Here is a 25,070-nt window from a genome sequence, read left to right on the forward strand (position 1 = left end):
GCCTTTCTTATAAGACTCAGACATTGTAGATGTAGAAAACTTGGGATACAGAAAAAAACTGAGCAGAGCTCAAGGAGACTCCCTTTACAAGACGTGTGGTAGAAAATCTGACGGACTCAGCCTTTGTCGGGAGTGCTCTAGAGGTTGCCGTCGCCTGACTGGCTATAGTTCAAGTTTGGTCCTTTTTAGGTCTCGCCTGGCGTTAGCAGCGCGCATGAGTTGCGCTCGCCATACGAAGGCCTTTTGCGATTGATTCAGCCTAAGCTAAACATGCATGCGTACGGATTGACAAACATGGCTGCTCTCGCCATTCAGCCAAAGCTAAACATGCACGCGTATGTACGGACAGTGGACTGTCCAACGCCATGTTAGCACGCGCACAGCGTCTCTCATAGCTCCTAACCAGCACGCACCCTGCAGTTCCCACGGGGTATAAGCAGGCATCCACTTCTGTCTTTTTGCTGCAGATAAGCAGGCCCCGCCCCTCTCCTTGACATCAAGGCCTTACTCACCCAAATTAGAAAAGTGAAAGGAGAATGGGGCAGAATGTGAAATCCATTATCAACGTCGTCCGCCAGAAATAATTATTTATGTATCCTTCTCTGAAACCAGTCCATAAAAGGCACTTCAACTTCTGTGTTGCTTTAAAGTCGTCCTTCTGCCTATCTGCCTCTGTCCGAGAATTGTGGCATCTCCAGATTATACCCCTTGTCCGCCTCTTCCTGTAAATCATGTGGTTCGACATTGAAACCTTGTGCAGTAGGGGTAACCATTTCTTGTTCGCCCACCCCCGAAGAGTAAGGTAGGGGAGAGGGGAAACAGGACTGCATAGAAAGGCCTCATTGTGAAGTGAGAAATTCCTCTGACAGATCACGTGATGGATGCCAGCTATCCCGGTTGACGTTTTTCTCTTCAATTCACACAACCCGCGTCTTGCCACCTTGATGCACGCTCTGCCAGCCCATTCTCTGCCCACCCTTGTTTTTTTTCCTGTGGATAAACCCCTTCCCTTAGAGCCCAGGGGTTGTGGGGTGTTCCCTCCCTACCCCCACCCTGGACACACACTTCTTTGTGCCCGTCAGAGGAACACATCCTCATCCACACACACTGTGGGAACGCGCATGCACTGAGGTGGTGAATTCACAAAAACTCACAACTGTGTCCCTTCTTTCCAACCGAGGTAGGCATTTTTGTCGTGGAGCAGTCACAACCCACACTTGGAGCACATCTGCTCGCACTTCGTATTACACTACAAGTGCAAAATTACGTGATAACACTTTTGTAGCATACATTCACGCATTATAAATTAAAATGTGGCTTTACACTCGGAAATGTACGTTTTTTTTGTCCCTGAACGGAACACATGAAAATGAGTGTGTGTTCTTGGCTTTGGAGTGCTGCAGTCAGTGTGCTGTGACCCCTTCTGATATCAAACACGTGTGTGTCCTGGGGGGCGTGGCCTGCTGAGCAGCGGAATGGCTGCTTCTTAAGTGTGCTCCGCCGGCCGGAACAATATCCTGTACTTATCCTGCACTTCAGAGTGACTGGGGCTCCCCCAGACCCATTGCAGGGACATCGGAAGACGTGGTGCGCTAGTGGGAGAAAGTTTGAAATGATACTGACCTGGGAGACCGCGTTACACTCCGGATCACCCCTGAGCCGGGAGCAAGCCGCGGACTGCCTCGGTGTGCTGACGGGGAGAATTGAACTCGGAGGAGGTAACCGCCATTTTGCGAAGTAGCACCGGAGGTGCTGCAGAAAGATTTAGACGCAGTGGGGAAGTTGCGTGGTGAAACCCGGAGGATTGAGGACCTGGAGCCTACTGTGGATTGCTGGAAGGCCGGGTGTGGAGCACGCGCCACCCCCCCCCCCCCCCCCCCCCCCCCTTGAGAGCCCGGACGTCCAGAGATTCCCCTGCGCCACCTGACTCCCCCTAGATGTAGGAGGGGAGAAAGCTGAGGACACTCTTCTTACCTGCCCTGGCTGATGAGATTCCACCGGGCCGCTTGGCTTCCTGATCACCCCTCCTGTGGAGGTGCCCTCTAAGTCTACGGCTGGATGTGCTGTAAGTGGCCAGCTTTGTTTTTTCCTTGAAGTGTCCTTGTGCGAGCTGTGCCTGGACACGGTCGGCGGCCGGCGCCGCTACGGACAATTGTTGTTGTGGCGCAGCTGCTCCTAATACGGAGGCCGAGGTGGGCCGAGACTGTACATCTGGAGGGGCTGCCGGGTCGCCTATGCCAAGACGTTGCAGTTGGAGGCATTAACTGTTGGCCTGCCCACCACACGGCAGAGGGTGCATCTCGGGGGAGGGTGGGGGAGATGCGGCGTGGCGACTGAGTCGCTCTGTATGTGATCCGGGTCTCTCACACCTATCCCTCCGGTGTGCGGCTGTGACCTGAAGGTGTGGCTGCATCAGTCGACATTTAACCCTGGAGGCCCTGATCTATATACATCACGGAGCGTTGGTGGGTGACTGTGGCCACACGCACAGAGGCGTGGGAGAAGAGGAACGACCGAAAGGGAGAGGTGGTCGGATCGTCTCTCGCCTTCCGCGACCGCTGGGCAGGGGTGCGCTAGTTGCCATCCTTTTTGTGTGTCGCGACCAACATCTTTGCCATAATGGGGAAGCAGGACGCCAAGCAACCAAAGCTGACTTTCGATCATAAATGTGTAACGAGGCATCCAAATTCAGAACCCGAGACACATGCCAAAGGCCAACGCGAATCAAACGCAGTGGACCGAGGGGAAGATTTGAGGACCCTTATGCTGGAAATGAGATCTAGTCTCCGCAACATTGACACTAAATTGGATACCCTCACGTCACAATTGGACTCTGTCAAGCTGGAAGCATGCCGAACTCAGCGCCCTCCTGAAGAAACCATCAGCAGACCCCACCGACCTCAAGAACTACCGCCCCATCTCGCTCCTCTCGTTTCCTGCCAAAGTCATCGAGAAGACGGTCAGACACCTTGACGCCTTCCTCGAGAGGAACGGATCCCTCGACCACTCACAGTCCGGCTTCCGAGCCAACCACAGCACTGAGACCGCCCTCATCGCAGCCACTGACGACATCCGAACCCTGCTCGACAACGGGGAAACAGCGGCCCTCATCCTCCTGGACCTCTCCGCAGCGTTCGATACTGTCTGCCACCGCACCCTAGTACAACGCCTCAGCAACGTCGGAATCCAAGAGAAGGCACTGGAGTGGATCATCTCGTTCCTCGCCGGAAGAACCCAGAGAGTCCGCCTCCCCCCGTTCAGATCCGAGGCCACCAAAGTCATCTACGGCGTAACACAAGGATCATCACTCAGCCCCACCCTCTTCAACGTATACATGAGCCCCCTCGCAGCCATCGCACGCCAACACAGCCTCAACATCATCTCCTACGCCGACGACACCCTGCTGATCCTCTCCCTCACCAACGACCCCGCCACCGCCAGAACCAACCTACACGAAGGGATGAAAGAAGTAGCCGAGTGGATGAAGAACAGCCGCTTGAAACTGAACTCAGACAAGACGGAAGTCCTCATCCTTGGATCATCACCATCTGCCTGGGACGACTCCTGGTGGCCCCCGGCCCTAGGCAGCGCACCGAAACCAACGGACCACGCACGCAACCTGGGTTTCTTCCTGGACTCCTCCCTATCGATGAGTCAACGCCGTCTCGTCATCGTGTTTCAACATCCTACGCATGCTCCGACAGATCTTCCGATGGATCCCCACCGAAACCAGGAAGACGGTCACCCAGGCACTTGTCACCAGCCGACTGGATTACGGAAACACCCTCTACACCGGAACCACAGCCAAACTGTAGAAAAGACGCCAACGCATCCAGAACGCCTCCGCACGACTCATCCTGGACCTCCCCCGTCACTCTCCGGACACCTGAAAGACCTGCACTGGCTCCCCGTCAGCAAAAGAATCACGTTCCGCCTCCTCACCCACGCACACAAAGCCCTCCACGACCTAGGCCCCAGATACCTCAACAACCGCCTGACCTTCTACTCACCCACCCGCCAACTACGATCGACCAGCCGCGCCCTCGCCGACGTTCCGCGCATTCGAAGAGCCACCATGGGAGGAAGATCCTTCTCCTACCTGGCAGCCAAGACCTGGAATTCCCTCCCCACCCACCTCCGTCTTACCCAAGACCACCTCTTCTTCAGGAAGCAACTCAAGACCTGGCTGTTCGAGCAGTAGCGGACCCCCTCCCCGCCCCCCCCCCCCGAAGCACCTTGAGACCCTCCGGGTGAGTAGCGCGCTATACAAATTTCTTGATTGATTGATAGGTGGCCACGCATGAGAGACGTCTGGATGCACTTGAAAATCGCACCACAGAATTCCATGAATTCCAGGTAGAAACCAAGGAACAATTATTGAATATAGATAAACTTCTGGGAGTCATAAGAGCAAAGAATGACGATTTGGAGGCCAGGTCGTGATGCAACAACATCCGCGTAACGGGAATTCTGGAGACGACTGCCATATCCAAAATGGAGACCTATATCACGGAAATGTTGCATGAGCTCTTTGACCCGCACCTTTCTACAGTTTTTGTGGTGGAGAGAGCGCATAGATCGCTGGGCCAGAGACCGCCGGTTGGGGCGCCACCCAGGCCTATTATTGCCAGGATTCTGAACTACCAAGACCGAGATCTCATCCTGCGGTTAGCAAGAGAAAAGGGCAACATCATGCATATGGGAAACATTTAGTTTTACCCGGATTTCACCCCAGCGGTGCAAGCGGCGAGGAGAGAGTTCCTCCCGGGCAAGCGAATGCTTCTGCATGCAAAGATCCCATACTCTCTGTTATACCCGGCTAAGCTCAAGGTATCGTTTGACGGTACCACTCACTTCTTTACGGACGCCAGCGTTGAAATTTGCCAAGCATAACGGAGGCAGACAACACAAGAAGTATACCGAGTGTGCGGGAGCAGCGGAAGGCCAGCTAAGTGACAATGATTGATTGGGGGTATCGTATAGACTGACCACTAACTATGTTATGTTGCTCTACGTGGAGGCTGTACTTCATTGATGTAGATGTACGTCTCTCCTTAATGAGTCCCAACCCCGTTGTACCTTATTCTTTCTCATCGCTGTGGTCTTGGGCAGGTTGAGTCATCTGCAGATTTTCTGGCCGCCCTGTTCTACATGGGGTAGTCGCCTTTTTTTTGCTGCATATTTTCTGTTTAGGGAGGGGTAATCTACAACCTGATTGGGGGGTTGGAGTGGGTGGAGGGGGGAGTGTGTTTTGTTGTTCTTTGCCAGTATAAGTATTAATAGATATGTGGGTGATGTCATTTGTGAAATGTGGGCTCTGTTGGTTTTATCACTAGGTGAATGTTAAATAACGGCGACACGCACAGTTCCGCTAATGTCCCAAACGGTTTAACATGGAATGTTCGGGGACTGAATGATGGTAGAAAGTCCAGATTGGTGCATGCTTATTTAGTTCGTCACAAGATTGATATATGCCTCCTGCAGGAAACACATTTGAACACCACCCCGTCTCACCTCCTTGGACATAATAGATGGGGCCATGTATACTCTAATTATGCTAGGGGAGTGGCTGTGTTGATTAGACGGGGGTTGGACTGGAAGGAAGGGTTGATACAGAAGGACCCGGAGGGACGATTTGTCTTGGCTCAGGGGATTTTATGTGGAGTGTCTGTGGTCCTCGTGGCTGTATACGGTCCGAATGTTGACTCTCCTGAGTTCTTCCACAAGGTCTGGGCGATGACTAGGGTGACTGGCTGCGGTACCATAATCTGGGGGGGCGACTTCAATGCTGTCCTTGACGATGCAGTTGACAGGCGGGGTGCTGCCAGAGCCTTACACCCGATGGCTGGCACAGCCCTGAAGGCGATCATATCAGATGGAGGAGTGATTGATATATGGCGAAACAGGCATGATGCGCTGAGGGAAGGTACCTGTATCTCGGAGCACCGAAATGCATGGTCCCGCTTGGACTATTGGTTGGTATCCCGGGATGTTGCTATGTGGACTACGGACGTGGGGCACATGCCCTCTTACCTTGTCAGATCATTCTCCTAGCCTGCAGAAATTGCTGATCCCGGGTTTACCCCGACGTGCCTTTTCGTGGCGTCTCCCACCTCATGCCCTATCAGATGAGGTTTTTAAAGAGGAGATCAGGAAGGATATTATTGACTATTTTGCGTTGAATACTGGGTTGGTGAAGACCGAGTCCTCCCTTTGGGAGGCGTTAAAAGTTGTGATTAGAGGCCAATGCATAGCCCGCCAAGCGGGAGTGTTAAAGGCTATACGGGGCACACTTGCATCCCTAGAGACTAGCATTAAAGTACGTGAAAATCAATTCTATGAGGCGGGCAACTCAGACACCGCTGGCTTGCTGAAAACTAAATTACTGGATTACGCTGAAGAAGTGCACCGGGAGGTGAAATTTTTGGGTAAATATGCGGAGGCCAGGCGGTATGGGGAGGAAGACAGACCGGGCCGTACGTTGGCTACTATCATACGACCACCCAGGTCAGAGACGTATATTCATGAACTACACACTAAGTCGTGCGCAACGGTTAGAAGCCAAAGTGAAATTCTGAATGCCTTTTCGGGTTTCTACTCCGGCCTATATACGGCCACTCAAGACAAGTGGTCGGAGGGGATGGAGACCTTTTTGGAATCAATTGCGCTGGTTTGGTTTAATAACTCCCATAGGGAATATATGGACCTTCCGATAGATGCGGAGGATGTCGCCCAAGTAATCAAAAGTCTACCACTGGACAAAGCCCCTGGCCCAGACGGCCTGACCACGGCCTTTTGTAAGACGTATGCTGAGGAACTGGCTCCTAGACGGTTGGCGGTCTACGAGGAGGCCCTGGAGGTGGGAACATTGCCTGCAACAATGCTTGAGGCATTGATAATCACATTGCTGAAACCTGACAAACCGGCGACGGAGATGGACTCTTATAGACCTCTCTCTCTAATAAATGTTGATGTGAAAATTTTGGCCAAATTGATAGCTAATAGAGTGCAGCCTATGCTGCCCCTGATAGCTCTTCCTGATCAATCGGGGTTTATTCCGGGGCGATCAACGTCGCACAACATGCGTACGATTTTTTCCACCTTGCATTATCTGCACCCAGAAGTCCATGCCGCGGTAGTATTTCTCGACGCCACTAAGGCCTTTGACACTCTTGAATGGCCATATTTATTTACTATACTGGGTCGAATGGGCTTTAGCCCGCTCCTTATTAAAAAGATTCGTCTGCTGTACACTACGCCAAGTGCCCGGGTCAGGGTAAATGGATTGGCTTCCGAGCCATTCCCTATTTCGCGCGGTGCGCGACAGGGGGCGGACGATGTGACACTATCTCCTAAACCCGGAAGAAAACTTGGAGCCAGTGCTGCGCGAATTTATCCGATTTGAGGGTTTGGCGGGGATCTCCGTAAACTGGTCAAAATCGGTGATATTCCCTTTGACGGATAGTACCCGAAGGGTCTCCTGAGTACCCCCTGAGGTGGGAGGCGGAAGCGGTCAAATATCTGGGAATTTGGTTGAGCCGTAACCCTCAAGAGATTTGGAATTTGAACTACGGACGAGCTGTCGATTGGCTGGAGGAGAAGGTGAAGATATGGGCGAGACTGCCTCTGTCACTTACGGGTAGGATCGCTTTGATCAAAATGGTCGTACTGCCAAAATTTTTATATTTATTCACAAACATTCCAATCCCACTCACGTCACAATTTTTCGCAACGCTGTGCTCACAGTTGATTGCGTTGGCGTGGGCTGGCGGCCAAGCACGGGCATCCTGGGACATACTGACTTTACCGCTGAAACAGGGTGGAATGGGTGCTCCTGACATGCGCCTATATGTACTATGTGCACAAGCTCAATTCTTACACTTTTGGATTCACCCAACTCGCTTCCAGCCTCATGTAGCTGTAGAGCAGGATATAATGGCGCCAGTCACGCTGAAAGTGGCCATTTGGGGGAAGGCGCGGCGTCCAAGGGGAGATGTAGATTCTGCCGAGATGCTGCACTGGGTATGGGAGGAATTGCGCAAGAGGGCGGGTGTACCGATTCGGTTTGCTCCATCTCTATCACTGGCACAGAATCCGATGTTGCCATGTATCGCAGGAGGAGCTGGTAAGTCTCTGGTGCGGAAGTTGCGCCTCCACATGTTTGCGGATTTGTTTCCGGATAACAAATTTATGCCCCCTCCGGTGGCGGAAGAGGGACAGACAGTATCCTTTTCAGAACTATTTTTCTATCACAGACTACAGGCAGCTTGCCGTGAGCTTAGTGGGGCCTTTCCGCTAGCTCTCCCAACCTTTCCAGCATTGGAGAGCGTGGTGAGCGCCCCGTCCCCACGTAGGTTAGCCACTAGAATATACAGACAAATGCAGAACACAGCGCCGGTGGTTAGACCCCAGTCGCTTCAGCACTGGAACGGGGAGCTCCATCCCCCGCTGACGGAAGAACAGGGGATTTTTTGTTGTGGACAGCTGACGGAACTCTCTCCAAATTATAGATTGAGACTAATACATTTTAAAAACCTGCACAGACTTTATAGGACACCGATTAGTCTGCATAAGATGGGGCTTAGAGAGGATGATGGATGATGGCGATGCAGGCACTCGCCCGCTTCTTTTTTGCACATGGCATGGGCTTGCCCGAGACTTGAAAACTTCTGGTCTCAGGTTTTTACATTGACTAATCAGATTGTGGGACGGACTGACGCCCCATCCCCGGAGCTGGGTATCCTGGGGTATGTGAAGGATACCCCGCCTAAATTGCGTAAATTGCATGCTCTGCTTTTCCTTTTCGCTAAAAGGCAGGTGGCGAAATACTGGGGTAGAAGTGGGGTGCCTTCGGTAAAGGGCTGGTTGGCGGCTGTGGTTTATGGGCACTCGCAGTGGACTACGTTCTGGGAATTGATGCCTCCGACCTCCCGTCCTCGGGACATTTGGGAACCATTTGTGCAGTGGTCTCAGGAAAGGCGGGAGGAGGCTGTAATGGACGGTGTCGTGGGCATGTGAACTCAGGGCTACAAAATGTTGACACATGGCGGTGATTTGGGAGGTGTGCTGGAGTTGTAGGCCCCTGACGTTGAAAGAAGGCAGGTGTGGACGCGTTGGGAACCGTAGCACCATGAATGCTTTAACGTATACATGCATGGGGACGGTAGTTGGAAAGTCCCCGAACCCAAAGAGGATATTTTAAGGTGTGTTTATTTCAAAGTAGAGCTCACAAGTCCAACCATTACCTATGTACATGTACACATGTCATCTAAAATACCACAAATATTGATAAGATGTAACAATCACTGGCTTGTTTCTCTTAGTTGGTTGTATTGTTATGTAAGTATTTGAAAATGCTAATAAAAAAAATAAATAGTGTGTCCCCTTCTGAGAGGGCAGTGCATCAGTGACAGAGTCTGTGTGTGCGTGTCCGAGTGTGTTTGTGTGTGTTAGTGAGTGCGCCTGTGCTACTGTGTGTGCATGCGTGCGCTAATGTCTGTATTAGTATGAGTGTGTGTGTGTACCTGAGTGCGTTACTGTGTGTGTGCGCGTGTGGGTGCGTGTGTGTTAATGAGTGTGCGTGTGTTACTCTTGGTGTGCGCGCGCTACGGTCTGTGTTAGTATGAACGTGTTAGTATGTGTGTGTATGTCCCCGAGTGCGTTACTGTGTCTGTGTGGGTGCCCGTTTGTGTGTTTTAGTGGGTATGCGCAAGTTACTCTTTGTGTGTGCACGCATTCGTGTTTCTCTGTGTGTTAGTATGTGCGTGTCAGTATGTGATTTTATTTGTGGGTGCCCAGCCTAAGGTCACAAGTCTCAGCGCATATTCCGTATACCTCTGTGTAGCTGCTGTCGAGGATAGCGTTAGCGTGTGTAAGTGTGTCAGAGAGGGTGTTTGTCCTCTTAGACGGTGACTGGTGTTGGGGGTTACCACCATAACAAAAAGCGGAAAAGAAAAATGAGAGTAAGAGAAAGATAGGAAAACAGTAACAAAGTAAGAAAACGGGGATGAGCAAGCGTAGGCAATGCTAATAGTGCTGGTTTTTAAGCAATGTTATATGGTGGTAATTGGATGCATTACAAACCAGACTTCAAATCCAACTGGTTAATAACAGCCCTCCTCCCATCTGTGCTGCCAGAAGACAACAAGCATTAAAAAATGCAATTGGACTCGCCTTTAAGTTAAACCAGTTTGCTTTGCTATACAATACCATTAGCAAAGCAAATGGCTTTAACTTAAGAGGCAAGACCTATTGCATTTTCAATGCTTGTTTTAAAAAGGACACAGATCGGTCTAATAAACCTACTGTGCATTGCCATTATAGCCTATGATACGATTTTATATTGCTTTACTGTGGTACCATGGGACTCCCACTTCAATGACGGGAATGATTCAAGCATGTGAATCTATGAAAGATCCATAGGTCCCTTTCCGATACCAGGGCTCTGATGGGCTCCATTCACAAGATGGAGAATAGAAGCGGAGGCCAAACAATTTGACTCAAGGGCAAGGCAAGAAAACCTTGGGTTTCAATTTGGACAAACTAACTTGTCAGATTGGGAGAAAGCAACGGGACCAATGCAAGTGCATCAACTATAGTACGGACGCCGAGTAGTCTCAATTGAATTCAGAAACGCTCCAATCTTTCCATTAAGAGGAAGAAAAACATTTGTTTGTGAATTAAATCAAATATTCCACCATTTCTGCATTTGTTTGATGAATGCTTATGTATTTATGTATAGTTCTGCAGTTTAAATAATTTAAAAATGCTTAGGCCGATGACCCTGCCTTTCAGTAATGACTACTACGGGGGTGGGGGGGGGGGGGGTCACTGGGTTTCAATAATGATTCAGTGGGGGGTCTCCAGGTTCCAGTAATGGTTAAGTGGCCCACAGAAGACAAAAGGTTAAGAACCACTGATTATAGGGCTATGGAAAGGAATGCAATGTTTTCATCCACAATTCAAATCTGGCCTCAAAAAAGGTCATCAGGCGTGCAGGTCTAGTGGCTTGAATAATCCACTCTATCTAAATGGAACGCGCTTGACCCAGAAACTTGTCTCACATTGGGTGATCTCAGAAAAATATTACATTTCACAGAGTTATCATTTTCTTCATTATCACATACAAGAGTACTTTCAAATATTTGAGTTCAGCATGATGCTGCACAAAAAACTCATTTAATTTAATAAACAACATTTTTGCTTCATGCATAAAGAAACTCTAGCCCACATGTAGGCTACACATGACCCCTGACTTGCCTTTTAGTTCATTTATGGCACTGTCATCAGGACAGGGCCAAGAATGTTTCTCAGTTCATAGTTCAAACTCTCACTTTTAATAAATATATTATTAAAGCATTATGTGGTAGTGCACTGCCATGCACAGCTGTTTAAATGTTGTGTACCCAGCAGGATTGCCAGACAGTTCCCTTTACAAAATCCTCTAACTTTGCAGGCAGAGAGAGAAAAGTAAACACCAATCCTCCAGAATACAATAGGCAGCAATTTCTAAGATGACACAAGCTGACATCTGATTTCGTTTTCTGAACGCCCATCAAATTTGACAAAATAAAAACAAGATTTAAACGCATCTTTATTGCACATTTCCTTTCTGAATGAACAGAAAACCTGTTCTTTGCCAGCTCGGGCTCCCATCAGAACGGACCAGTAGGCCCTGAAAATAGCTTGCCTGGATACAATCTTGCCATAGCGAGTGGATGAGCAGGTTTTTCGAGGACTACAAAAGCGTATTGAAATGGTTACTTACCTGTAAGAGTAGTTTTGCAGGTTGAAGAATTTTCTAGATCCACATTCTGTACATTGCTCAGTCATATAGAGATCAGTTCCAGAATTATTTTTCTACTATTTTATTCATCTGTGCATTGTCGACCAATTGGTGATATGTCCATCCTCCTGTGGTGTCAGATATGCGCCCCGGATCCCCCTCTGCATGGTTGAGCATCTTCAACTTTAGTTTGATGGTGCCCTTTGTGAGGAGCGCTCGAACCTCTAGGTGAAGGTAGTCTGAGCTTAGGAGGTGGCAGTGTTGAGGGATTTTTGAAGGGATGGTATGGAATTCAAGGCAGTAAAATTCCTGCACAATGGAGAGGACCCCCTGATTTGAGGTGATGTCCTTCCACGAAGACAAGAAGAGCCTCAGTCTTCTCCTAACTGGTGTAATGTGATTGGGGTGGGAGAAGGGAAGGAGAGTCTCTGCTTGCCAGAGGAGATTCCCCTTCAAGAGCCACTTTGGACCTTTCCTCATCCATTTTCCCTATAGGGCCCCTAAGGAAGGTCTTGGGTTAAGCGGGGTGTTGCTGGTCCAGGGGTCTCTAGCCTATGTCTGACATTTTTGCACTACTCCTTAACCCTAGTTTGCGGCCTACGAAAAGTAGATCTGGGGCAGGAGGATTGTAAGCATACATTCCTCTAGAAGAGGAGATGTCCATACCTTTGATTTTTCCAGCATCTGGTCCACCGGGGTTGAACGGACATTAAATAGGAGCCTGCCTGCAGACCAGGATGCTCAAAGCAAAGCCTCTTGTGGCACGGAGGGCGCATCTAATGTTGGTGTTGCTGATGCTCTTCCCCATAGGAACTAATTCCTGCCGCTTTTATGATGGGACTCAAAGGAACTTTACCAGCTTCTCCATTTCATCCCAGGGGTACCAGTCACACTTGGAAAGGGGACCCACTGAGTTTGCACTGCACCACACTCAAAGCGCTACTCGAGTTTGGAGTGGTTGCTCCAAGCATGACTCGCTTCTCAACCATGTCAATGTGCTTGGATTCCTGATCAGCTTAGGGGGTGTCCACTTTGCTTGTGCAGATGTCCTCTTAAGGGCAGGGTGGACAACCAGGGAGTCAAGGCAACCTGCACAATAACACCGACTGCATCGCTGGGCTGGCTTATTCTTTTCTTACCCCTCCCACCCCAACTCAAAGTCTGACCACCCTAGCCTGTTCCAGCCCTTCAAGCCGTCGGTGGCTGACCTAAGTATTCCCATCAACATGGGAAGGTAATGCACCGTGTGCTCGGTCTAGGACAGGGTCTCCACCTAGAAGTCCTCCTCATCCTGCACTGAATGCATCTACACCTGATGGTGTAGTGCAGCCCGCCATGCTAACCACATGGTATGTAGCAGTGTCGAGTGGGGATGGTTTGACAGGGCAGGGTTCGAGGTCAGAATTATCTTGGAGGTCTATCACATAGTTAACCCAGGGATCATCACTGTCTTGGGCTTGAACAGCTAGTCATAGGGGTTGTGAGTGGTGTATGGGCTGCCAGGATCTGAAACAGTGTCCGGGGGGGGGGGGGGGGTCAGGGGAAGGGAAGCATGGGTTAGTCATAGATGTGTTGCGGGTAAGGGTGGGACAGGTGCTAGGCTAGTTGGCAAGTGCCTAACCTTTTTGGCGATGGGAGGTCCCAAGGAGTTGAGAATTCGTTAATCAAAGGCCAGATGCAGTTTTTACGGGATCAGGATGATCTTGCCCATGTATAGCTGGACAAAAAGAAAAAAATTTGTGCTCTCAAGCGAGTCCCTCAGAGAGCTTCTTGAGAGCCTCTGTGGTGTTAGAATTTGGTATGGAGGATGACTCCTCTGCATATTTTGTTGCAGGTAGCAAAGAAGCTTTCAGCGTCTATTTTGGCAGGGAAGCTTTCAGCGTCTATTTTGGTAGAGAAGCTTTCAGCATCTATTTTGGCGCCAAGTGTGACATTTGGGAGCCTCTGGGTTGAGGTGACATTGAGGTGTGATGCAGCGTGGTTCCTTTAGATCGGGTTATTACTAGCGTAAACCCAGCCACACGAGTCTGGGACATCGGGCTGGAAGAGCCAAACCTGAAGGTTTTTGTTGTTTGCTGCTTGATTCAGGCTTCAAAGCCCGAGGGAGTGGTTCTCTTCCTCCATCGAAGGTCATTTTTTAGCACAAGACTGATTTTGTGGCACCTGGGGTGCTGTTGAAGTGCTTGGAGTTGAGCGGTAATCTGGCCCAGCAGGGAGGTGATGGGGTGGGAGGGGTTTGTGTTTTAGCGCAGGCTTAATTAACTAGTCCTCATCCTTGGCGTCGGAGCCCTCAGAGAAGGTGGCCTCCTGGCTGTCCCAAAATTGGCCTGCCAGAGGGTCTGGCCTCCTCTTCATCGGCCCCTGGCATGTTTTGAACGTTCAAGCCTGATGGCAAAAGAAAACAATCTGAGGTGGAGCCAGTGTCCTGGTGCATTGTGGACCAAGGGTGGTCACACTACATGTCTCGTGACCAACTTCTTCAAAGAAAAAGAAGTTGCAAATGTCTGGGACCAACACTAGATGGCAGGAGTATGATGAGAAAGTGCATCAACGTCTACACGTGCAACAAACGTGTCCTTCTGATAAATGAATTTTGCTTCGGATTCCTCATTTTATAAACAAGTGTAACAGCATTATCTCCTTGGGCAGTGGGACTGAGCAGTTCCGGCTAACCAAGGGTCTCATGCAGCACAGCTTGGTCAAAGTGCGCCTCACTGCATGCCTAAGACATTAGGAAGTTGAGCTTTGGAAAAGCATTCAACGTAGTTACCTGGGAGATGTCAGCAACTAGGATGCCCCTGGAAAGAGCCATGGAAGCAGCCAAAGCAGCTGTGGAATGAGCACAAATGCCCCTTTGAAGCAGATTCCAATGCAAAGGATGACCTAACGCGAAATGGTGCATTCGGTTCCTCCCTTGCATTTCTGGGCTCCAACACAGCCACCATGCTTTAGGAGGGATGTAGGACAAGGCTCGACTGCCAGAACTAGTTTTCCAAACGAGTGAGATTTGTGCAAGTAGAAGGCTGGACGGGCGGAGGTGTCTGGAATGTGTGTGAAGGCATATGCGATTGTTGAGGTGGTCTGAGCCAGTGTTCTGTAGTGCCTTGAAAGTACGGGTGAGGAGTTTGAATTGCGCTCGTCTGTGTATGGGGAGCACCTTCTGGTGCGGTGTGATGGGAGTGCGGCATGGGAGGTTGAGAGTGATTCTGGCCGCCAAGTTCTGAATGGTCTGTAGCCTTCTGAGGAGTTTTTGATTGGTCAGGCATTGAGGATGATCCCGGAGTCCAGCTTGCTTGTGACTAGGGCATGCATGACAGTTTTGCAGGTGCTGATTGGGAGCCGTTTGAAAATCTTTCTCCGCATCTCCAGGGTATGGAAGCTCGTGGTAGTGACCGCATTGACTTGGGCGGTCATGTCAAGTTTGCAGCCGATGATCATGATGCAGAGGTTCTTGCCGTGGGTGGTGGGATGCGTGGGTCCTAGCACTGATGATCACAATGTTGGTCCTGCTGGTGTTCAGCTTTAGACAGTTGGACATTAGGAAGACAAATGGATTCAAGATGGCAAAGACCAATCTCCATGCGTGCAGCTGCTGTGTCTGGGGATTGAGATGAAGGACCTCACCATCCCGCTACAAGAACAGGTCTTCTTCTGGGTGGGAGGGTACGAGGTGGCTGAAGGCAGAGTGCCAAAAGAGCAGTCTACCAAGTGCACAGGTTCGAGCAGTCAGGTCTGCTCTGGCTGGGAGGGTACGAGGTGGCTAGATCTGCTCTGGGTGGGAGGGTACGAGGTGGCTAGATCTGCTCTAGGTGAAAGGGTAAGAGGTGTCTGAATGCAGAGTGCCAAAAGAGCAGTGTACCAAGTGCATAGTCTGGAGCAGTCATACTCAGTAGACTCAGATCCTTCTGCTCTTCCTGTAGTACTTTGAATACAAGCAGAATCACTGGCAATGAGCACAACAGGCCGGAAACCAGCTAAACCCGAATGCATCCTCCAGGGAACCCTCTGGAAGACGTGTAGGTCACAAAATTGAGGACACTGGGCTGTGGTGAAGAGATACACAAAACATGTGAAATCTGCGTTGTGGAGAAGATTGCTCCAATCAGTTCGAATGCAGCACTCACTCGAGGTCTCCAGAGAGACTGACTGCATCCATGACATTGACTGCTATTGAGAAGACACCCTATCACTCTGCTGATGGCCTGTAAACATGGTAGCCTTAGCCTGAGGAGAGATGAATGAGCGACCATCCACTCAGAAGGTTGGAGAGGTCTGTCCACTAGAGCAGATCTTCATGAAAATGTTAGAACATCTGTACTCAAGCTGAAAGGCTGCCTTGACATTGCAACCACTGCCTCCTCGGATACCACAGGATGGCTCTTATCCACCCCCTGGATTGATGCATAAACTGGATCCATGAGCCCTAAGGCCCATCAGGCACAAGACTTAAAGAACCGCCAGAGGATCATACGGAGAGGCATTGGAAATCGGAAACTCAAGTGTCAAATTTCAGTGTAATAAAAGTTTGTCTGGGAATGGAACCGTACCGTGTGGATATCATCTTCATATGAATGACATCTCTTGCTAAAGCTTGGAATAGGGGACTACACATCACATTATTTTTCCATACACGCTGGCTTTCTACGAGATTATGCTTCTGTGAGGGCACATCTGCCGAGATTGTTATGCATAACGTTGTTTTCTGCAACCCTCAAAGCTACTCAACTCACGTTTCCTTGCCCTATTTTGAAAGGTAATCATTTTAGGAGTTTTGGACCACCATTGTATTCCTCTTACAGGTGAACATCTCATTAGTATGCAACGCAATTAACTGTTATTCGCGGAATGTTTTAATGATCATGATTGTAATCGATGGATATTTTATTTGTTTTAATTACTGCTGTTTTACCGATTTGTATAACACGCAAATTTGTAATGCAATTTGTATAATATATGATTTTAACTGCAATCAAATGTTTGATGTTGATGGACTCGGATGCATTGGACTGTCTGAATATTCATGATTCTCGGTGGAGCAGGGAAGCCTTGATAAAGGTTGCGTTGAGCACCACCACACAAAAGTTGACCTGGGTGGGATTGAGATGGGACTTTTGCACGCTGATGGTTCTAGAAAGCCATCTGCTGGAAATGGTCCTGAACCAGTGTGAAGGACTCCACATTCACTAGCCAATCCTGAAAGTACCTAAAGACATGGATTCCCAATCTACATAGAGAAGATGCACTGATCGCCCGCACCTTCATAAAGACACGAGGCGATGTTGCCTGTCTGAACGGGAGGGCCACCAACTGAAAATGTTGGAACTTCGCTGACAACCTCAAGTAACTCCTGTCAGCAGGGAGAACTGGAAAATAAAACGAGGCGCCCTGGGGATCCAGGGAGACCATCCTATCTTATGAGCGCAAAGCAACAGGCTCAGGGATAGCGTTTTGAACTTGTCTTGCTGGATAAACAGGTCCACAAGGCAGAGATCCAGAAGAGGCCTGAGGCCTCCATACGTCTTAGGAAACAGGAAGTAGGGGGAACAGAATCCTGTGGCACTCACTTCTTGACGTATCACTTAATGGGCTCTTTTTCCACCAAGATAAAGACTTCTGCTTCCTAGGTCGAAGTGCAAGTCAGTGAGCATGCTCTGGAAAAAGAGGGGTAGTCTTGTGCAAAGTATATGAAGTCAAGCATTAAAAATGCAATAGGTCTCGCCTTTAATTAAGTTAAAGCTATTTGCTTTGCTATACAATACCATTAGCAAAGCAAATGGCTTTAACTTAATAAAAGGCGAGACCTGTTGCATTTTCAATGCTTGTTATCTTATTACCTCAAGGAATGGACTGCCACCAACCACCTTCGCATTAGTTAAGAACCTTGGAGTTGTAACTCTAGCTCAGCTAAGATTACAGTAGCCTTCCTAAGTGACCTTTAATTTGGGATTTAGTGACTCCCTGCCCTGCCTGGCCCTGCCCTGCCCTGCGGTAAGGTCCATTTATCAGTGCAGCTTCTCAATGCAGAGGGCTTTACTTTGGATTTTCTTTTAGCCCATTTAGTTCCCGATTATCACAAGTCAGCAACTAAAATGGTGGAGCCCAGCTAGACGCTGTGGCCACACCTTGCCCTGCAGAGCAATTGGAAGCAATCGGGGGAGGGGGGTAGGGTGAGATCACCGCCTTCACCAGGCCTAGTTTGGCGTCTTCTGAAGGATTATAGCATACATCTGCATGGCATAGTAACTGCGAACTTCAGAAAAACTTCAATCAAACCACCTGTAGCACATTGAACAAAGGGCATTTTCAACGGACACAAAACACCCAGAGCTTCATTTTCGACAAACCACTAAGGACTGTCATCAGAAGCCTGCAAGCGATCACAGCCAGCGCCCACCTTAGCACGAAACACCAGCAGGCCCGCTCTTACGCTTTAACAACTAAGAAGGACTGAGTCATTCATGCCAAGCCTTTCCAGCTATTGTGGCCTCAATCAATGCGCTCTATGCATACAGAACATCCTCAATGTACACTGATCGCATAATATATCGATAGCACAGTCTTCCCCAAAAACATCAGTTTTACAACGGTGGCAATAAACAACCACTGCACACTGATTTCCAAAGACAGCTATCAAATACTGCTTACCCCAAAAATCCCTTTGCTTAAACAAGGCCATCATGCATTGCGCCACAAAATACATATTACAAATTGGTTTAAAAATATTTTTATATCACAAGTTATATTTAAAAAACAGGAAGAATGGACCTTTCAAGTAAAGTGCGTGGGGGATGGGGGTTTATTTTGGACATGTGCCTCGCACCGACGGCCCCGTTGTTCCGCCCCAGGAGAGGGGGGCAGCCAGTCCCTCCTGGGGCGCCCCCTTTGAATAGGACGAATGATTGAACTGGGACAGAGGGACGAACATCATCTGCCTTCTGAAGTGTTATTTTTCCGCCCCCGCTGGGGGACACACAGGCGTCAAAGGGAACCATGTGGGGGTACAGTGGTCTGTTGACTCCACTGGAGAGCGCCTCCCCCCACCCCTGCCATCGGAGTGCTGGAAGCACAGAGCCGGGCATCTCTCGACCCTTCACCAGGCGCACAAGTAATGGCTGCTTAGGACCCCGCACCGGGATTTAAAGGGCTACCGTGAAACGACGCTTAAGGATACTTCCCCGCCCCTCCCAAAAACAATGCAAAGCCTGCAGCAGGGCACCCTTATGGCGTTAACTACCACTCCACCCCTCTCTTGGGCAAAGCCACTGACCGTTTCCAAAAATCCTCACAACTTGTTACCTCTTAAGAGTCAGGCAGTAGGGCGCATCTATACTGGAGGGGGCTAGGGAAGCTTGTCCTAGAGGCCGTGTGACAGTATGTAGGGTAGGGTAGGGTGGAGGACTTGCACTTGTGTATTATGGCTCAGTAATGCATTCTCGGGGTTCTGGTGCCAATCACACATCCACCCCTCATTGGCTCGATGGCTGATTGTCGTATGATCGCGCCACCCCCACACGGCATTCACACTGCTTCCCGGTACGTACAATCCTCCCATGATGCACATGCACGCACGTGTACATACATGTACATCGCATGCGGAATTCGTCAGTTCACTGCTAGTCGCAGGCTGTTGGTGCTCGGCATCTGGGGCTCCCTGAAGGACATCGAGCCCCCAGCTCTCGCCAGTGCTGCCCAGGCCTGAGGAGCGAGGGTGGGTTGTGGGTGGGTCCCGGGAAGAGGAGCCGTCGAGAGGAAATGGTCAATAAAAGCAGCGCAGCCCGTCCGCGGGACACTCAGCGAGGTGACGGCGGGCGGGCCATTACAGGGCATTAATCACACCCCAGCGAGGTTTGTTGTTTGCCCTCAACCCCCAGTAAACGCCACTTAATTATCTATGTCCGGCGATAAGCGCTGTTCATTTAAAGTGTAAAAAACACACATGCATTTCGCCGTCTCCACGAAAGAGGCCTGTCACTTCACATGCGATAGCGCCGAACACATGCCATCCGCTTCTGAAGGGTGAATGGCTGAGTCGTCTCCTCCAGCCCTCCAACATTTTGCCTGCAGTGTGTACGCAGGTTTCAATAAACCCCTGGTGGTCCACGTTTTATTATTGTGTATTCATCAATTATGCATGAAGTGTCCAAGCACGCCGGCTCTCCTCTTCGGACCTCTCGTGGCCCCCCTGAAACGAAAAAAAAGTCGACCCGGCAAGATTGGGGCCCGGGGAACTGATCTCCCAAAATGTCCCCAGGTGGGACACGAGGCTACCCCGGCGGCGGGACTTGTTTCTGCCCCGGTGGGACCTGATGACCCTGTTGCTGCCCCGACAGTGGGATCTGTATTGCCCTGGCTGTGGAACCTCCTGCGGCCCCGGCGCTGACTGACTCTGGAGAGTGCGGTACTTTCTGCGACCGGACAGCGGGTGCAAGAGGCGACGGATGCGTTCACACAGGACGCACATAGGGGTCCCGTCAGCTCTCCCACCAAGCGGGCTGCACTGACCGGGGTAGCCTGTGAAGCGGACGCCCCAAAGGCTAACCTCTGACCCAGGTGGCCTCAGGAAGCCCCCACACTGTGGCTGTGTGGAAGCCAGTCATGGGGACGGCAGGGCGGTGAGAGGGTGAACAATGGAGGCCTTTATGCCAGGGAGCAGAGAGCGCGCTGGGCTGATGCACGCACTGGGAAAAACACAGAGATGAGTAAAAAGGCAGTTTTTTCAAGTGCTGGCCCCTTCCGCCTATATGTTTTATCCGACTATCAGTCTCTCTCTTCCAGTCTTGGACCACGGCAATGCCAGAAACAGGTAGGTCACTAGGCAAAAGGGCGAGTTTCTCGACAGGCCCGTACCTTTGGGAGGTTGATGGGGTGGACGGAGTCAGTCATGCCAGGCACATGAAATGGGAAGGAATCTGCCAGCACTGGTCGAGGCCTGGCGGTCTGACATCAAAGCGCTTCCCATGCAGTAGCTACTTCTAAAACAGCAGCAAAGCAGATTTTAAGTACCGCATTAAATACAATTATGAGCAAGATGGTTTTTCGCCTTCACACGTAGCAAGAGAAGCATACTACGCTAAGAACTAAATAAGTAAACAATAAAAAGTACCTACATCCAAACAGGGTTTTCTCCCAGGAATGCCGAAAGCGAAAGAGGATCGCGCCGGAGCTTTTCTTTATGGGGCCATGTGTTTGAAACACATGGCCCCATAAAGATAAGAAACCTTTTGCGACAGGAGGAAAGCAGGCGAGCCCGTCCAAGTGGGCTGTCTGAAAAAGCCAAAAGTACATGTCATAAAGAGCTCTTTCCAATGGCTGGCCACCGTTTAGCATAAACGGTGACGCCAGCCAATGGAAAAGAGGGGCCAGGCTTAAAGCCCTTTACAGAAGTTACTCAAAATCATTAAATCTCGCCGAGCAAGCTGCGCATGTGCGCAGCCACGCCAGCCAAGACCTAAAAAGGAGTAGCCCTGGAAGATCAGCTGAAAGACCCAGCAGTCCACTGTGAACGCCTCTCATTTGGTATTAAAGCAGGAGTTTCTTCCCCGTCCGTCCCCGCACCCCCGACTCACTGGAAGATGGTGCTGTGACATGGAGGAACCAGGGGCGTTTTGAGGCAGCAAACCCTGCAGAGGATGGTGGAAACCGATCTGCTGTTGATGCAGCCGGACACGTCGTCTAGATCCACTCCTGCCTCAAAAAGGCACAGTACGTCGGCTGAGGCACTAGGGCAAGCTGAGACTGTTGCCAATGCTAGGACTACACAGCAACGTAGAACCCACAAAACTTTCAATATTGTTGGTGGGGCTGTTGTACAGGAGAGGCCGGGCTTGACCATTGTCCTGGTGCTCTTGAATCTTTCTATGGAATGGGAGTTTGCTTTCTCTACAGAGGGTGCTCCATCAAAGGGCATGTCTAAGTGTAGGCTGGTCAACCCCTGAAAAACCAGTGTATTCAAGAGCCTTTAAACAGCGAGAAAGCCAAATGTAAAGACTCGACAATGGTGACTACAGAGTCAAAGCCCCATTACAGAACCTGTGTTGGTGCATCCATGCCATCCCTGACCAGATCAGAGACTGGATTCAACATGTGCTCCCGCACGCCAATAATAGTGATTTCCCATAGGGCATGGACATAGCGGCCCAAACACAGGAAGCATAAACCATGGATAGAGCAAAGCTACCAAAGGCAAAAACACAGTGCAAACAAAATCAAGTTTCCTGGACTCTCTGTCTGGAGGGGCTGTAGGAAAGACATCTGGGTTCGGTCTTGAGGATGACCTCTGAACCACCAGACTCTCCAGTGATGTGTGGGAGTATAAAAAGAGTAGGTCGCGTGGAGATGACCTGGGGATTGTCTAAGGGCTGCTGGTGAGGGGAATGAAAAGGGTTTCTCCCATGCAGCCATTATAGGATCCAAGTGAGCCTTGTTAAATAGAAGAAAGAGTTCTGCATTGTACGACTCCCATCAGAATGTTCCACTTCACTTCCACAGAATTTGCCCGTTCCCAGACCTCTACTGCGCTCCGAAGAATGAGTGCGAAATGTCGAGACCCCTGATGAGGCTGAGCTAAAGGGGTATGAAAGATCTCCTTCTGGATAAGCACCTAGATCACTAGAGTTAGCATTATAAGGACGCAGGAGGTGCCCAGCTTTGGAGTCATTATCCTCTGTGTATCCCTAGTCTATCTGCCATAGCCAAGCACCACAATTTGAAAAAGCATCTTCAAGCATGTGAACATTTGGACAAAGGGGAGGGTTTCACAAAGAGCTTCAAAGGCAAAATAACCCTGACCTTCTCCCTTGTCAAATGGACGATATTTTTCCTTACTGACTACATGGCTGGCGCGGATTTTCAGGGAAGCATCGGCATCAACTTCACAATCACTGCTGTGGGAGGAACCGAATTAACTAGAGACTGTGCTTTGATTAGTTTCAACTTTGTCTGAAGCGTCAGTGAAAACGCCTGTGAAGGGACAGTGTCTGAGCTCCTCGAACCGCCAGCCCAGAAGAAAGGACTACTTCCATTGCGGAGTAGTCCAGAGGGCTGCAAAGCACTCCAGAAAAGACCAAGCACAGCTAGCCAGAAGACCTTAACCTGAGAAAACTGAGCTAAGATGCCTTGGGTTTGTTTGATGTTGAGGAAGAGCCTGGCGTTAGCGAAAGGCAGCAAAACTCCCCAAAAACAGTTTATTAAATGGCACTTCCACCTGCTGCTTCCTATTGCGCCTTTTGTGTTTTTTATACTGCAAGATCTCCAAGGAGAGGGTTCTCTGAAAGGTGACTAACCCTTGGAAGAGGAGTACGCTTGGGGTGGGAGAGGCTTTAGCCGAAAGTAACTTGGACTCCCGATGCCTGATGGCCATCAAGCAGGATGGAAGAACACGTGCTGCAGGATACAGCATCGTGACCCCACCCCAGACGCACGTGCAGTCATCATGGCAATCTAGAGGGGACATCGTCTTGCAAGCACCATCTGCAAGGCTGGAAGCCTGGGGCCATTTCAGGGACTGTCGAAAGCTGAGAATGTCATCCCTCAGAGCGCGCTCCGGAGGGATAAGATGAAGGGCAGAAAGACAGAACTCACCTCAGCACAGTGGCTGGTGCCGGATATACTCTGGTGACATCACATCCAGACTCGGGGCTGGAGCCGAGCAGTGCCGCCTGGTGGTGCTGGAGTGTCATTGCAGGATTACATACTTCTACCATAAGAAGCTTCATGAAAGCCATACAAATAATTTGCCGCTTTGTGTGTGGGTCCCAGAATACTTCCTTTTAATGTATTTTGCCCACAGACTTAAAACACAGAGCATCAGTGTCCTTACGATGAGGGTCACCCTTTTGAAGTCTATCTAATACAAGTTTATTTTTGAAATGTAGATTTCACTACTGAATTGCAGCATTTGGGGGTGCAAAATGTTTAAAACCTGCCTAATACATAGGAAGAAGGGTAGCCTGATAAGGGTTCATTTAAAGTTGCGAAAATGATTCCTGTCTCATGAAGGTTCCAGGAGCCTCTGACATCCGCGAGGCACTATACTTGCATTTGCCTCTCAGAGCCACCTCTTTTCCCAGCTCATGACTGAATACCAGGCACATGGGAGGCTCCCCACACCGGCCTGTGCACTGAATGAGCGGTCAAAATTGTATATTTTAACTCGACCTCCTGATTCTAGCATGAATTTTGTCAGAAATGCCTCCACCTCTCAAGTGCATCTCATGTGAGAGTGAAGGAGAACAAACGCAGCTCTCTGCAGTTCTTATGAAGCTTTATTCCTACCTTTTTCAAAATCCTCATTGAGGATGTAGGCTTCCGCACGGTCACGAAGGACAAAGATGTTTTTGGGGTCCATGTTGTGAGCCTCGCTGCAGACCTGTATGGCTTCCCCGGCTCTTTTACTCTGTGGAGACAGGAAACAGCAGCATTTACTGGATCTACTAACAGGTCAGCTGCGAACAGAACATTTACCGCTGCTTGATCTGTTCCACAAAACATCTAAATGCACAATTTCAAGCTTGAAACAATTCTTGAAATGTTGCTCTATACCCCGAATAGTAGGATTAACCATGCAATAAAGTGGGATAATATGAAAGAATTACAATGACGTCCTAGTGGAATCCAGCAGCCAGACTTCACTCTATGGGGGCAGAGGGCTTGGAGCTAGGGCACCATCGAACGAGGCAGCTCACAAAGCAATGAAGCTGAAAACCTGCCACAGTTTGAGACTGCCAAGAGTAAAACCACAAATGAACAAAGCACTTTTAGGGATCTGTATTTGCAGAGTTAATTTAAACCATAAGGTTTTACTAAAGGTACATTTTTACTTCCCTATCACGGGACCTTCCTTCTACGCATTGCATTACGAACAGAATACGAAGTGCTCAAAGTTAAAACGGGAGAGGGCCCCTAAACAAAACAACAACAAAAAACCACCCAGTAATTTACTTTGCATTTTACAAAGCGGAGCTCTCCTGAAGAGGCATCGGCGGTTTGCACAAAGACAACAAGAGCGAGGCAAATTCACTTTAGAATGAGTCAAAATGGGCAGACAATTCATAGGGCTTCAAGCTCATCAAAAACAACCCATCCAGAGTGAATGGGGAGAACGATGAGAGCCAGGGCGAAAGGGGAGAACGATGGGAGCCAGGGGAGAACGATGGGAGCCAGGGGAGAACGATGGGAGCCAGGGGAGAACGATGGGAGCCAGGGGAGAACGATGGGAGCCAGGGGAGAACGATGGGAGCCAGGGGAGAACGATGGGAGCCAGGGGAGAACGATGGGAGCCAGGGGA

General features: G+C 49.8%; 1 protein-coding gene across 1 annotated transcript in view; it reads right to left on the minus strand.

Annotated features, from left to right (window-relative positions):
• The window catches only part of LOC146783063 (dnaJ homolog subfamily C member 3-like), a 206,076-nt gene that overhangs the window by 50,563 nt on the left and 130,443 nt on the right, over nucleotides 1-25,070 (minus strand). The window contains exon 9 of the mRNA XM_085639056.1: nucleotides 24,059-24,179. Within this exon, the coding sequence (XP_085495182.1) occupies nucleotides 24,059-24,179 (121 nt within the window). The remainder of the gene's footprint in view (nucleotides 1-24,058; nucleotides 24,180-25,070) is intronic.

The sequence above is a fragment of the Triturus cristatus genome, chromosome 12 (assembly GCF_964204655.1).
Source record: "Triturus cristatus chromosome 12, aTriCri1.1, whole genome shotgun sequence".
Classification (NCBI taxonomy): Eukaryota; Metazoa; Chordata; class Amphibia; order Caudata; family Salamandridae; genus Triturus; species Triturus cristatus.